The sequence below is a fragment of the Ciona robusta genome, chromosome 1 (assembly GCF_009617815.1).
Source record: "Ciona robusta chromosome 1, ASM961781v2".
Taxonomy (NCBI): domain Eukaryota; kingdom Metazoa; phylum Chordata; class Ascidiacea; order Phlebobranchia; family Cionidae; genus Ciona; species Ciona robusta.
The window spans coordinates 5,977,693-5,991,849 of NC_143235.1; the positions used below are offsets into that span (position 1 = coordinate 5,977,693).

At 35.9% G+C, this 14,157-nt stretch overlaps 1 protein-coding gene across 5 annotated transcripts in view; it reads right to left on the reverse strand.

Annotated features, from left to right (window-relative positions):
• Nucleotides 1-9,606, reverse strand: part of LOC149741812 (cullin-4A-like) — a 43,492-nt gene extending 33,886 nt beyond the window's left edge. For 3 of the 5 annotated variants that reach the window (XM_089876803.1, XM_089876794.1, XM_089876785.1), the window contains exons 1-2: nt 9,444-9,602; nt 4,811-4,959 (exon numbers count right to left, since the gene is read on the reverse strand). In XM_089876803.1, the coding sequence (XP_089732929.1) occupies nt 4,811-4,934 (124 nt within the window). In that variant the 5' untranslated portion in view covers nt 4,935-4,959; nt 9,444-9,602. Of the gene's footprint in view, nt 1-4,810; nt 4,960-9,443 lie in introns of all 5 variants that reach the window. The other 2 variants (XM_089876811.1, XM_089876820.1) reach the window with 2 other exon arrangements.
• Nucleotides 9,607-14,157: the final 4,551 nt, after the last annotated feature.

Sequence of the window (14,157 nt, forward strand, 5' to 3'; positions counted from 1 at the left end):
AACTTGGTTTTAAAGAAATCAGAATTCAATACACTTTAAATAAAAATAAAATTTAAGAAAACAAGATTGTAGTGGCACTTTATACAAAAACTTGAAAAGGAGTGGCAACCCCTTTGGTGATTTACAGACTATCGGCAGGGCGTTACCGTGGTCATAAACTTAAACTCCTTCATATACCTAATTCAACTCGTTCGTAACAATCTAACCGCTAACCAACGTGTTAAACTAGGACAAAGCGTCTGATCATGCGTCCACCTCATGTCATGTTTAACAGGCGCGTGTAACGTCGAGGGTACTTATGCGTCTTTTTAAGTCTCAGCGTGATACACAAATAACTGCGTTAGCTGATAAATATAATGTTTGTTTAATAAAGAGGAAAATTTGGGGATGTGTTGAGCCCCAGTATCAAAAAGGACGCTCGGCTGAAATCTGGGCCGAGCGCCGAGCCTTGTGCTATTGCTATAATGTTGCAGGTGAGAGCGAAAAATATTAAAAATGATAAAGTAAAGCCACTAAGAGATAACAAGAATAGTCAGCCTGGCTTTCTCTTTTATTATTTTGCGTTCGCTGTGAATTTGCTATCTCGCAAGTAACAAATCGCAACGTCAGCGAATTTGCCCGTATCGACAGCCAGTGTCAAATTACGCGAGTGTCGAGCGCCCGATGTTTCTGTATCTGATTTCAAATAAAAAGCCAAAAACTCTTAAACTTTTTTATAATGAAATAATATAAACAGCTACAACCATGGAGGCTATTTTGTTGTCATGACAGACCCTGTTTCTGCAAACACGCACCCAGACAGAAAGTGCTAAAACACTTGTTGCATTTAATATTAGATTCTTTCACTAGGAATGGAAAATTTTTTTATTGAATTGTTACGTCACTTGTCCTTTTATGACATAACTATTAATTATAAAGTTTAATAATATAACAATCAGAAGGAATGTGCCCACTGCCCAACCAATCACGAGATTGAAACCTCGTGTGTGAGGTTACAGGAAATAACGGAAAACGCATGCAGTACCATACATTCTACACCTAACAAGCGAAGCAATCGTTGTTCACAACAATTGCTTCCTTGTTAGGTGTGGAATGTATGCTACCGTATGCGTCTTCCTTTATTTCCTACGCCTTTATTTCCTATAGAAGGCACATTCCTCCCGATTGTTATATTATGAAACGTCCTAATTTACAGTTATGTTGTTATAGGACAAGTCATTATGTTGGCATATGTGCAGCATATACGAACGCAAGACGGGAGCATCTAAACTTGACCGAGCTGTCAAGGAAAGATCTCCCATCCAAAATCCCTAATCGCCTACCTCCGGGAAAGCGCCAGGCTCCTTAAACTGGGAAGGTCCATGCAGTAGCACCCCGGGTGTTGGGGTAATGGGTCAATTATGGCCTAAATCCTAGGGCCCATAGCGTGCCACGCTGCGGTACTTCACCCACATAGAATAGAATATAGGACAAGTGGCGTAACAATTAAATAAAACATGTTCTAATTCCTAGCGAAAGAAAGTAATATTGAATGTAACGCGTGTTTTAGCACTGTCTGTCTGAGTGCGTGCTTGCGGAAATAGGGTCTGTCATGACACCAAAACAGCCCAATGGTTGCAGCAGTTTATTTATTTCATTATAAAAAAGTTTAGGGAGTTATTGGCGTTTTATTTAAAATCAGATACAGGAACATTGCGCGCTCGTGTAATTTGACACGGGCTGTAATTCGATACGGGCAAATTCGCTGACAGTGCGATTCGTTACTTGCGAGAAAGCAAATTCCCAACGAACGAAAAATAATTACAGAGAAAGCTACGCTGACTATTCTCGTTATTAGAAGCTTTCCTTTTTTTCCAATATTTTTCGCTCTCGCGTGCAACGTTATAGGTTATAGCAATAGCATGAGGCTTGGCGCTCGGCCCAGATTTCAGCCGAGCGCTAAGCGTCAAAAAAGGAGACGCTTGGGCACGAGCTTTTGAGTTCGGGCTCGGCACATCCCTATAAGCGACTGATGTCTATAACCTAACTAATGCTCTCCACTTGATGAATATATACAGATGTATTGACGATAACACAAATCATAAACGATAGCCAGATTCCAACAATAGCCAAACTAGAGCCAAATCAGCCAGATAAAGCCAAAGTGAGAGAGAGATTTAAAAACAGTTATGTTATGTTCAGTTGCTAACAAATAAAACAATACATATATATATTAAAACGCTGGATAACACAATACATTAAACAGAATCACACCCAACTTTCAATAATAACATGGTTAACTAAATACATCATCTCCCCATCACAAACACCAAAATACCATCACAGTACACTGTGGAAAGGAAAACAACATAAACCAGCCCTGGACACTCAGGTCGGCAATCGTCAATTGCCGACGCAATTGGACAGACTGTCGGTAATTTATTGCCGACAATGAAGGAAGAGGCAGAGAATAATGTGTATCCAGGAATTCGTAACATGACCTTTCTCATTGCCGCACGTAAAATAAATGTAATTTGTGGTAATAAGCCTAAATATGTTCCAGAAGTGGCACTGCTGTATATTTAGGATATTTTCCTCAGCCGAACAGCATGTTTATTGTTTATTACGAATTAGTAGGGATTCACACATGAATTCATTGCATCATAATAGCGATTGTTTGACCTAGCAATTGATTACGACATAATTTATAATAGCAATTCACACGTTGATTTTTGCGTCATAAAAGCGATTATCCCTTGAATATTTAGCCTGCAGCTGCTTGAAAACAAGTTGGATATTTATCCTTTTACGTATACGATCAAGTAAACTTAGTAAAGGATTGATATGTTTGCAATAAATATTAAATACTTGGACCGGGGCTATGAAGCAGACGATGTTGGTATTGTTCGCGAATTTGGTGTAAAAAATAGGAATGTGTTGAAGTTGTAAAGATTCGCCGAGCGCCGAGATTCAACGAAAAGCTTGGCCCAAGCTTATGACGTCACTAAGGAGAAAGTCGTATGAGAATACGTTCCTGTTAAGACGAAAGGCGTCGCTAATCAAAATCATTTAGAATACGTGGTTTCCGGTGAAAGAGGAGACGTAATGCAGCACTTCTTATTAATTCAATATAAAAAAGTTTAAGAATTTATGTTTTTTTATTAAAAATCAGGCTAATCAGATACGAAACATTGGGCGCTCGTGTTTTTCGATAGCGGCTGTAATTCGACACCGGCTGTAATCGAGACGGGCAAATTCGCTAACGTTGCAATTCGTGACGTCATGCCCGGCCCTGTGGTTTTTTAATCTATGCCGACGTATTTTAAAAACCGTCGACAACTGGTTGCTGACCTACTTTTAAATGACTGTCCAGGGCTTATAAACATACCTAATTGTAGGAGTTAACAACAATGTTATCAGCTAAACACATAAAAACTAAATCTTACAATAGTTGCACTAAAATGTCAATGCTAAGAGAAGCATGCAAGAGCCTGTACTGAAAGGCAGACTAGAGAGACAGCTATGCACACATTAATACGACACTTTGCAACTATTAGTTTAACATTTTCTTGGGAAAACCACTGTCAGAATAATCCTAGATCCGCCCATAGGCGCCTAACGCGGTCAGACAGGTTAGGCAAATGCCTAACCTGGAATTTGGCACATTGCCTATTAATTGCTTCATAATAAGATATTCAAACGCAAACGATTAACGTATTTCATAAAGTTAAACCATTATGCGTCCACAATTGAAGCTCTAGTTCTGGCCAAATTTACGTAACTTTTAATGCCAGTTAAACATACACTCACCAACGTAACTGTTACATCACAAGCTGTATTGTGATGTCATCCATTATCGCAAGGTAAGAAATATCAACTTGCGGCGATACACTACGTCACAAACGGCATTGTGATGCAATCCATTATCGTAACCTACGTATTGCCTAATCCCAAACTAGGATGTTACATTACCTCACAATCGCCATTGTGATAGAAACAAAGATCGTAGGATATTGCGTGTGCCTGCGCCTGCAAGTTTGCGATCTTTTAATACTTTACAACCGCTACTACTGTGTGTATACGTTCAACGTGCTGCGTAACGAGTAATACGAAAGTTAAACCCTAACCAGTGCATAATGTGCGAGTGTGCTAATTACCTTATTAGCTTACGTATGATGTAATAAGTAGTTGACATTGGTAATCCTTTAGCTGGTGGCCACCTGAAATTTTTGTTTCAAAATGTTCCTTAGGTCTCCCTGATATCCACTGTATAATTTTGTTTTGAAAAAACTCGGGCGTTCGTGTCGAAAATTAACTTTGAAAGTGCACGAAATCGTGCTGCGTCACCGTATTTTCCACACCAGCCGTTATGAATTAAACCAAGGTTAGATTATTACGTCATAGAAGGCGTATTGTTACGTTTGATTCCTACGTTAAAACAGTGGGAAAAAACAAGGCTGTAACGTATGTAATATACCACTATTGTGACGTAACAGACCGCAATTGTGACGTAATAAATCGTTAACCTTAGGCAAATCAGACGAATTACGGTGACAAAGCATGTTTTCGCGCATTTTTAAAGTTAATTTTCGACACGAACGTCCGACTTTTTTGAAAAAAAAATTAGACAGCAGGTATCAGTGAGGGCTATAGAACATTTTGAAACCAAAATTTCAGGTGGCCACCAGCTAAAGGATTACCGTTGACATTTGTAACTATGAGTTTGCCTAACCTACACAATCAAAACTTAGGCGCCTATGGATCCGCCTATTGTCTGGCGGTCTGGCCTATATAATATATGTATTTAGACTAATATGAAAACATATTTTACCTTTGAAGTTTTTAATTGTTATCTTTTTTGCACTGCTGGCTTTTGAACCAATGGTCATGCTGGTTTGTATGGTTTTCATGGCTACAGGAGAATTAGAAACATCCATTGCTGTTGGATCACTCATAACTAAGGTTTCACCAGACACCAGTCTATGAACAATAATCAATTGTAAGATGTAAGCTATTAACATTGTAGTCCTAACAACATTGATAAAAATGTGGCAAAGTTTAATTGTTCAAAGCAGTTTTGATAATTTTAAAGTTTAAAAAGAATGTTAATACTATACAACAAGATATCACAGCTCTATAAAACACACGAAAAAAAGGATGTCATTTCAAAAGTTTCAAACCTTAAAAGTAGTTATAGTTTCGACATTTTTGTTCATATTAATTCGGGCAAATCAGCAGATTCGGACAAAGATTTGTTTAGGCCATATCATGTGTCACAATTAGGTAAAATCTGAACTTTTTTAGCAATATAAATACAAACGGTATCACCTTGCACCAGTTCTACAACATTTAAAAGGCTGTAATCTTTACATGCAGTCATTGTCTATTTCTTATAACAAACCAATTTTCTACAATCACGAATTATCAAATTTCTTGTCTAAGCTGCTTGCCGGTGTCAAAATAACCAATAAAATGTTAAATTAATTTATGCTAGTTGGTAAATTTTGGCGCATTTCTTTGTCGATTTACCGTTCCTGTAGTCTGGCTCGGTAGACGATAGATCCTTTCGTCAGAATAGGTACCCATACGATAATATAGAAAACCATTGCAACTTGCGCGATCGCCAATCAGTCACATATATTAAAAGCAGTCGTATTGTAGTTGATTTTAAGTCACAGAATTTTGATTTAAATCAACTACAAACGATCGTTGCTTTGACGAGCGCCGTTATTCGTATTTAGAGCTACGTAAAGAAAATATGTATAACATTTCTGAGGGTGATGTTCGAAAACCAAACAGCCCCCTTTAGATTCGCCACTGATGTGACGTATTATGACGTCAGAATGATTATGTTTCTCGGGACAATTTGGACGTCGAAAATTGCGCTCGGCGACACCTGGCAACGAATCGCAGCACTGTGCACAATGAACATGTGTAAAACTTGCACCAATGTATTTTTGTACAATAATGTAATAGTAGTTTTACTTCAACACATAAAGGTTCCATGTGACATAATTTGTATTTAAATTAATATGGCGGGTATTTGGAAAAAGCATTTTTCTTTAAATTAAAAAAGTTTGTACGCCCGTTTTCTCTTTTCTCTATCCACCGTGTTCTTGCAAGGTAAATGATGCAGTTAAAATAAAGCGCACGTTTATGGCGTCAATAGTTTCGGAACTAGGAATCCAAAGAGTATATTGTCGGCCGGACGTTAGAAAAGTATTTTTCTAAAGATTAAAGTTTTATTACATAAAAATAACTTGCCGATAAGCGTCAACGTGTAGAATGACACGTGTTAGGAGAATGTTGCATTGAATAGAGGAAAATTTGGCTTAATGTTTGTTCGGTTCAAACAAAGAGTAAGAAAAACTAATTCCTGTGGTTCAAATAATCCAGTGCGCATTGTAAGGTTTAACGCATTGCATTTCAGTGTTGTTTACGAAACAATAGCCTTTGACACGTTGATTGAAACTCGCATAATACACATTGTGGCTTGTTGGGTTAAAATGGGTTAAACGAGCATAGCTAAATAAAAACAAAACGATTATTGCAAAAAAAAAATATATCGGTTAGCCGATATATCGGCCGCATTTTAGGTGATTTACCGATTATCGGCAAGAGCATAAAATGGCCGATATTATCGGTGCAAAGTAACCCTATGACATGCGTATGTCCGCATTAATACAGAGCGTTAACTCAATCGTAAACGTAATTCAACTCGTTCGTAACAATGTAACGTATTAAAGTAGGTCAAAGCGTCTGATCACGTGTCCAGCGCACGTCATGTTTATCAGGCGCGTGTAACGTCGAGGTTACTTTAGGTCAAAATATGAACATCCACGCAGTTTTACTGCGCATGTTATGCCAGGTAAAGACGTAGGTTGCTAGCCTATGTCGTCATAAACTAACTTGTTTGCAATATGAATGTTGTTCAAGTCGGTGTGTTGCTTGCCTCATTTTTACTTTGGGAGTTTAATGTTTGCATTGAATAAAGTTTTAAAACGGTAATGCAGTCCTCTCGACATAAGAGTAGATCTGGGAATATTTCAGTGTGAAAAAAGGGGCTGTCAACTGCTTATTGTGTAAACTAAATTTAAGTCAGGGATCAACAGACACAAAAAACGAAAAAATACAACAAATCTTTGGTCGCATTTGAGGGTAAATCATCAAAAAGAATATCAAGAGTCACAAAAACAAATATTAATAGTACATAAAGGTCAGCCAACATTAGAAGAATCTTTCAATCAAGTTAGGAGGTGGAGTAACATAGATCCAAGATCAAAAGAATTAGACAGAATCATTTTGGAAATGATAGTTACAGACAACAGGCCCTTTGCCTTAGTCACTGCACCTGGCTTCCAGAGACTAATGGCAAAAGCTGAACCAAGGTATCAGCTGAAAAGCGAAAAATATTACAGAACCGATATGCTTGATCAAGTTTATTGTTTGGTTGAAAAAAAAGATAAGAGAATTGCTATGTGTGGAAAACGCTGGACACTTTCTGTCATTTACAAGTGACAGCTGGTCTGGTTCGACAGAAAGTTTAATGAACCTTACAGTGCACTTCATTGATTCGGAATGGAACCGCCGCCAAGCCATTTTTAATGCTAAGGCAATGATGGGTTCACACACTGGTCAGTATGTTAGCGAAATCTTTAAGACAATGTTACAGCACTGGCAGATTAATGAAAATAGAGTGTTTTTAGTGTTAAGAGATGGTGGATCAAATATGATTAAGGGAATAAAATTGATAGACATGCCAAGTTTGAGTTGTTTTGCTCATACATTGCAATTGGTCATAGAGGATGGGATAAAAACACAACGAACAGTGATCAACATTTTGGCAAGGATAAGGAAAATTGCTACACATTTCAATCATTCTGTATTGGCCAAACAGAAACTCCAGGACATACAAGAGCAAATATCAGTACCAAAACATACAATATTACAATCTGTTGCAACAAGATGGAACTCCTCTCTGGACATTTTAAAAAAAAGTTGGAGCAAAGAAGAGCATTGACTGTTTATGAAAGTGATAATGGAACAATCTCATGTCCCTCCAGTGATGAATAGAAATTAATTGAAAATTTAATTGATACACTGTCTTGAGCCATTCAAAACAATTACTTCGAAAATGAGCAAAAGTAATGCTTGTCTATCCATAATTTTGCCAAATATTTGTGCATTAAAACTGCTTTTAAAAAATGTTGGTCCTCAAAGTAAAGGGATACAAACGTTGAGAGGGGAAATGTTAACGAGCATTGAAAAAAGATTTTTAACAATAGAACAAAACAAAGAGGTAGTGATGACGTGTATGCTGGACCCAAGGTTTAAAACCAAAGTGATGTCACCACCCTCTTCACCACAAGCGAAAGAATGAATTCTTGAAGAAATAAATAATCAAAACTCGTCTTCACCACAGCCAAAGAAGATTTGCTTGCAAGCCCAAAGCAGCAGTGCTGCAGCTCACAAGCCACAACGGAGTTGCTTGGATGCTGTGTTTGAGAGCTTGCTTGGTTCAAGTTCTATTGAATCTGGTCAACTCATGAACTTGCACAATTTTTAGGTGAACCAGTGCAAAAGAAAAATACAGACCCACATTCATGGTGGAAGAATAATAGTTGTCGTTTTCCTTCTTTGGAAGCTACAGCAAGGAAATACTTGAGTGCACCCCCCACTTCAATTCCAAGTGATTGGCTCTTCAGCGAAATTGGAAACATTTACCAAGATAAAAGATTTTTGCTAACTGGGATAAATGCAGAGAAACTCTCATTTTTACATGACAATCTTAGGCTACTAAATTGGAACTACCTTTAAACAATGCAAGAGGTAAATAAGTACATTTTTTGGAATTAAAGACATGGAAAGTTTCTACCTATACTGTTAGTAAATGTTTTTTCCTTTATTTGTTTTTAAATTTTCGGTTATTTTTCTTGTTGTCAGTACAAACCAACTGGTTTTCTGTGACTGTATGTGTATATATGTTCTTTTTGCCATAAAATTTCATTTGAAACTAATAAAATGGTAAATTAAGGTACAAACTGACGTTATTGCACCTCTGCTTTAGTGCTTTGTAACTTAGAATGCAGCGGCACCCCGTGCACCCTTAAATTGATGCCCCTGATAGGGCTTTATTGTGTATATATATTTTTTTGGACAAAAAGGTATTTTCAATACATATGCCCGACTTATTCTCTAAAAAACTATACACCCATATCAGTGATATAACATAAGCAATAGTATAAAATCAAAATTTTCACTAGCCACCCCACGCAGAATCAAGTTTTTACCCAACAAAAATAATAAGCAAAACTCAGTACCTACTGGCAGAAAAGTGTCATTCCCTAAATTATTGTCATGTATATTTTACTCATTACCAGCTAAACAATAAATTATCAAGAAAACATGGAAAGGTTAAATTTGCTTTAGTAGGAACTTGATACATGTTTTCTTATATAAAATACCTGGGCCTCTTTATGGCTCTTTCCAGTTTTCAAGTTGGGTATACCGGAAGGTTGGTCTTTCAAGTTTGGTAAGAATTCAATTAGAAGAATTTCCTATAACCAAGAAATTTAAACCCACTTTATACGCGTGTCTGTATGCGGTAAGCATAGAATAAAAGAAAAAAAAACATTAGAATGCGGTAAGAAAAATCCGTGTGCGGTAAGAAAGTACATTAGAATACATTTAATCAACATACAAAGCAGCATTTAACACACAAGTTAAATTTTTCTCTCTTTTTTATCCTTCTACACAGATTAAACGTTTTTAAATGTGCTGTCATAACACACAAGAATGCTGTTTTGGTGCTAGTAAAGGGGGTAATACCATAGATACCTATGGTAATACCAAAGTTAGTATAGACCAAGTTAGGAAACGGCGCCCGTGTCCGCCATTACGGAGCCCACAGAGCGTGAATCGCCTATACAAATGCATGGTCGGCATGTGTTCATTTAGTTCTTGTAAGCGATACAAAGCTAGAAAACACGTATAGCGGTTGTTTTAACATTTAAAATATAATTTCTAATATAAATCTTGTTATATAATATTAAATCTAAGAATTAATGTGAAGTAAATTAATATTTTGACTGGTTTCGGCGTACAGTCTGGTTTAACAGGGTACTTTACGTTGGCGATTAAGACTAGCAGCAATCAGCTTAGTTTACATAATAGTATATGATCGTACCTACGAATCTACAGAGCCATTCTTTACTACATTTATAATCCAACATGAGTGGACATGCAGCTCCTAACTGCTTAAGTACTAGCAGATAAGCTGTTCGCGTTTTCCGAATTCATAAAGACCCGTAACGCAGAAAAGGTAGCTTACTAACTCAAGCGGAGGACCAAAAATAGTAACTCAGTATTGTTTTCCTCAATGTCACTTCGATATTAGGCAAATTTTACACATATACCCTAAGTTTCGTTGCCGGGTATACGTGTTAAGTTTGTGAGCCAAAAAGTAAAATCACGGCAATTTAAATGCAAAACCGCAGCTAGAAACACCAGTTTATGGTAATGTTATGCGTTTTTGTTTGTATTTTTATATTTTAAACATGTTCTTTTATGTTTTTGGATAGTAAACTTGATATTTTCTGTTTTTTTACTCTGTAATCGATTGAGTGTTCAATAAAAGTTGATTATTTTTGTGAGGTTTATTATTGTGATAAGATATAACATTAGTAGAAAGCCATTTTCACGCGCAAAAGTGCTTGGTTTTTAAAAAATCGCAATATTTAAACGAAAAACAGCACCTAGCAGTGATAAAATGCTATGCCGTGGGCTCCGTAATGGTGGCGTCTATGACGTCATAGACGCGCGACAATGGATAACAAGACTCGTTGTTTTACAATCCGTTTCCTAACTTGGTCTATACTAACTTTGGGTAATACTACCGCTGGTGACCAGTGAAAACTTTACTCTTAAAATGTTTCTTACGTCTCCCCACAGAAATAAAAAAGAATAGAACGCACATCTCTAATGTCGGTAAAGGAGAGAGCATGATACACTCTCTCTTTTCCACGACTCGTTCCCGTTTACTATAGTAGTCAATAAAAGCCAGGGCGTTTTATGTAGTTTTTCTTCGTTTTTTTGACTTAATTTAAGTTTATAGAGAAAAACAACTATTTCCAAACATATATATATTTCTAACAAACCGTTTGTATAAACGTTTTTTAATTAAATTTATAAAATAATTAATTTTTCTAAACAAGCGCTAAAGTGTAAGCGTTAACCTACCAAAAACTAAACTGGCCTAATAAACTGAAATAGTTAGTGTAGTTTTTAAAATAAACAGCTAAAACCTCCTAAAATCACTGTGCGCCTATCTTTTACAATGGAGACCAAGCGAAAAGGGGACGGAGTTGGCGGTAACGTGAATAGAAAAAAGAATGTATCACGGTTTTGGGCAGTTACGCGTTCTACTCTTTTTTATTTCTGTGCGTCTCCTTGATACCCGCTGTATAATTAAAAAAAAACTCCGGCGTTCATGGCGAAAATTAACTTTGACCATGCGCAAAAACATGCTGCGTCACCGTTATTTAGCTGACTTGCGTAAGGTTAACAATGTATTACGTCACGATAGCGATATGTTACGTCACAGTAGTGACATATTAGACCAAGGTGATCCTAGAATACAGATATTGTAGCGGCCATTTTCCATACCTTCTACTGGTGCCAAAGGCAATAATCGTAGAGGCTTTAAGAACAAAAAACTTTTTGTATTAATTGAAACAAATAAATTAAATTCTCGATGTTTCTCATGTATACTTACGTACGGATAGGATAAAGTAAATGATGCGGCAGTGGAAGACTCTATTTAAATTCATAACAACACGATCAGGCTATTTGATTGGATATTATGTGTTAAAGGTGTCCCATTTTCCCCGACTCTACTATCTTATGCTAATTAGTGTAAAACGTGCTCATTCATTAGATCTGTGATCTCTTGTATTTTGTTTGTTGTCCGTAAGCAACCGAACATCCATAAATCCACGCGTCAGTAAATTACACAGTAATAAAAAAGTTTACAACGCGCATCTTCATTGTCGGCTAAAGATAGAGCACAAAAATAAAAAAGAATAGAACGTGCATCTCCAGTGTCAGCAAAGGAGACAGCTGATACAATCTCTCTCTTTCGCGAGTCGTTCCCGTTTACTATTGTAGTTATAGTACAATGGGGAAGATGGGACACTTAAGCACATATTGCCAAATATTTCCAAAATTAAAATAGATGACGGTTTTTGGGTAATACCACGAATTAGTACTATCATTCCTTTATTAATTGACACCAATTTAATAAAATATATTAAAACACACGAGGAGGTACTTAGAATCCGCACAACAAGTTAAATTTTACAAATTCGAAAACACACAGGATAAGATTGGACAGTTTAAAATCATTGATAATTTTAATTATTAAGTGTATTTATAAATAGGAATATACGTAAATAACACGAAATAATACTGTTTGCTTTGAAAATTAATTCTAAACATTCTTTTTCTTGCCCTACTGCTATAGTTTTTAACATATTACCTATACATTATACTATTGCATAACAATTCGTATTGTTCGAACATCAATGGATAAATATTGTATCCTACAAATGTATATGAATTTGTAATAACAGAAAAATGATAATAACTATTGATAAAGTTTTTATTTTTGCTACAAATTTGGTATTACTACTCTTATTTTGGCACAAGCCACTTTTCATAAATCATCACCAACTGCAAATGACCGAATTTCGAATCAATTTTCAAAATATTATCTTTTTATTATATCAGTATCTTACAGTTGAATAACCCCTGAGGTATAAATTACTAAATTAAAAGCAAATTTTTCAAAGTTTGGCAATGAAAACATACAAAACTACAATGTGGGGGAAGATGGGACTCTAAATTGAAATATATTTACATTAGCAGTATTCTGCAACTTGTAGTTAACCTACCGAGTTAAACAGGCTGTGCTAGTTTCTTTGCCATGTAAACTTCATATATATAACGTTAAACCGACATTTTTTTGTTGATTTTATCTCAAATTAAAGTCATATTGACCCCTGCCTATTTTCTTCATGCTTATATCTCAGTGTTTTTTACAGAACTTAAACTAGTTTTATGAGACAAAATCAAACTGTACGAAATATTCAAGTTTGTTTTATGAAGCTATGAAACTAGTTTAATCGTTCGCACACGCAAACTAAAAAAATCATCAGCTTTACTATGATTTAGCGAGCACTAAAAAAGCACCTTACTATTTCGCATTTTTTTACCTGTTCAAAGTATACTGTTTCTATTTTACATATTTTTTTAATATTTAAAAACACTAATCAGCTTTGACGGGCGTTTTATAAAGTCGTGATAATACTGTCGAATAATTCTATAACCTTATTTTCCAGATTACCATTAAATTGGGGCCCGTAAAAATAAAATTAAAAAAGCCTCGTCTGACAAAGTGTCCTATCTTCCCACCCTACTATATGTAGTTTTTCTTTTGACTTAATTTTAAGTTACAGGGTAAAACAACCAATTTTTAATATATATATTTCTAACAAACTGTTTGTTTCAAGTTTTTTTATTAAATTTATCAAATAATTAAATTTCCTAAACAAGTGGTAAACTGCAAGCGTCAACCTACCCAATAACTAAACTGGCCTAATAAACTAGTCCAGTTGGTCTAGTTTTTGAAATAAACAGCTGAAACCTCCTAAACGTATTGTGCGCCTATATATATTTTACAATGGAGACCAAGCAAAATGGGGCCGCAGTTGGTGGTCACGTGAATGGAAAAAAGAATGTATCCCGGTTTAGCCACAGAAATAAAAAAGAGTAGAACGCGCAACTGCCCAAAATCGTGATACACTCTTTTTTCTATTCACGTGACCGCCAACTCCGTCCCCATTTCGCTTGGTCTCTATTGTAAAAGATAGACGCATAGTATTCTAGGAGGTTTTAGCTGTTTATTTTAAAAACTGCACCAACTATTCAAGTTTATTTGGCCAGTTTAGTCATTTGGTAGGTTAACGCTTACAGTTTACCACTTGTTTAGAAGATTTAAATATTAAATAAATTTAATTAAAAACCTTCAAAAAAGCGGGTGGTTAGAAATATATATATATTAGAAAAAAGTTGTTTTACCTTATGACTTAAAATTAAGTCAAAATACGAAGAATAACTACA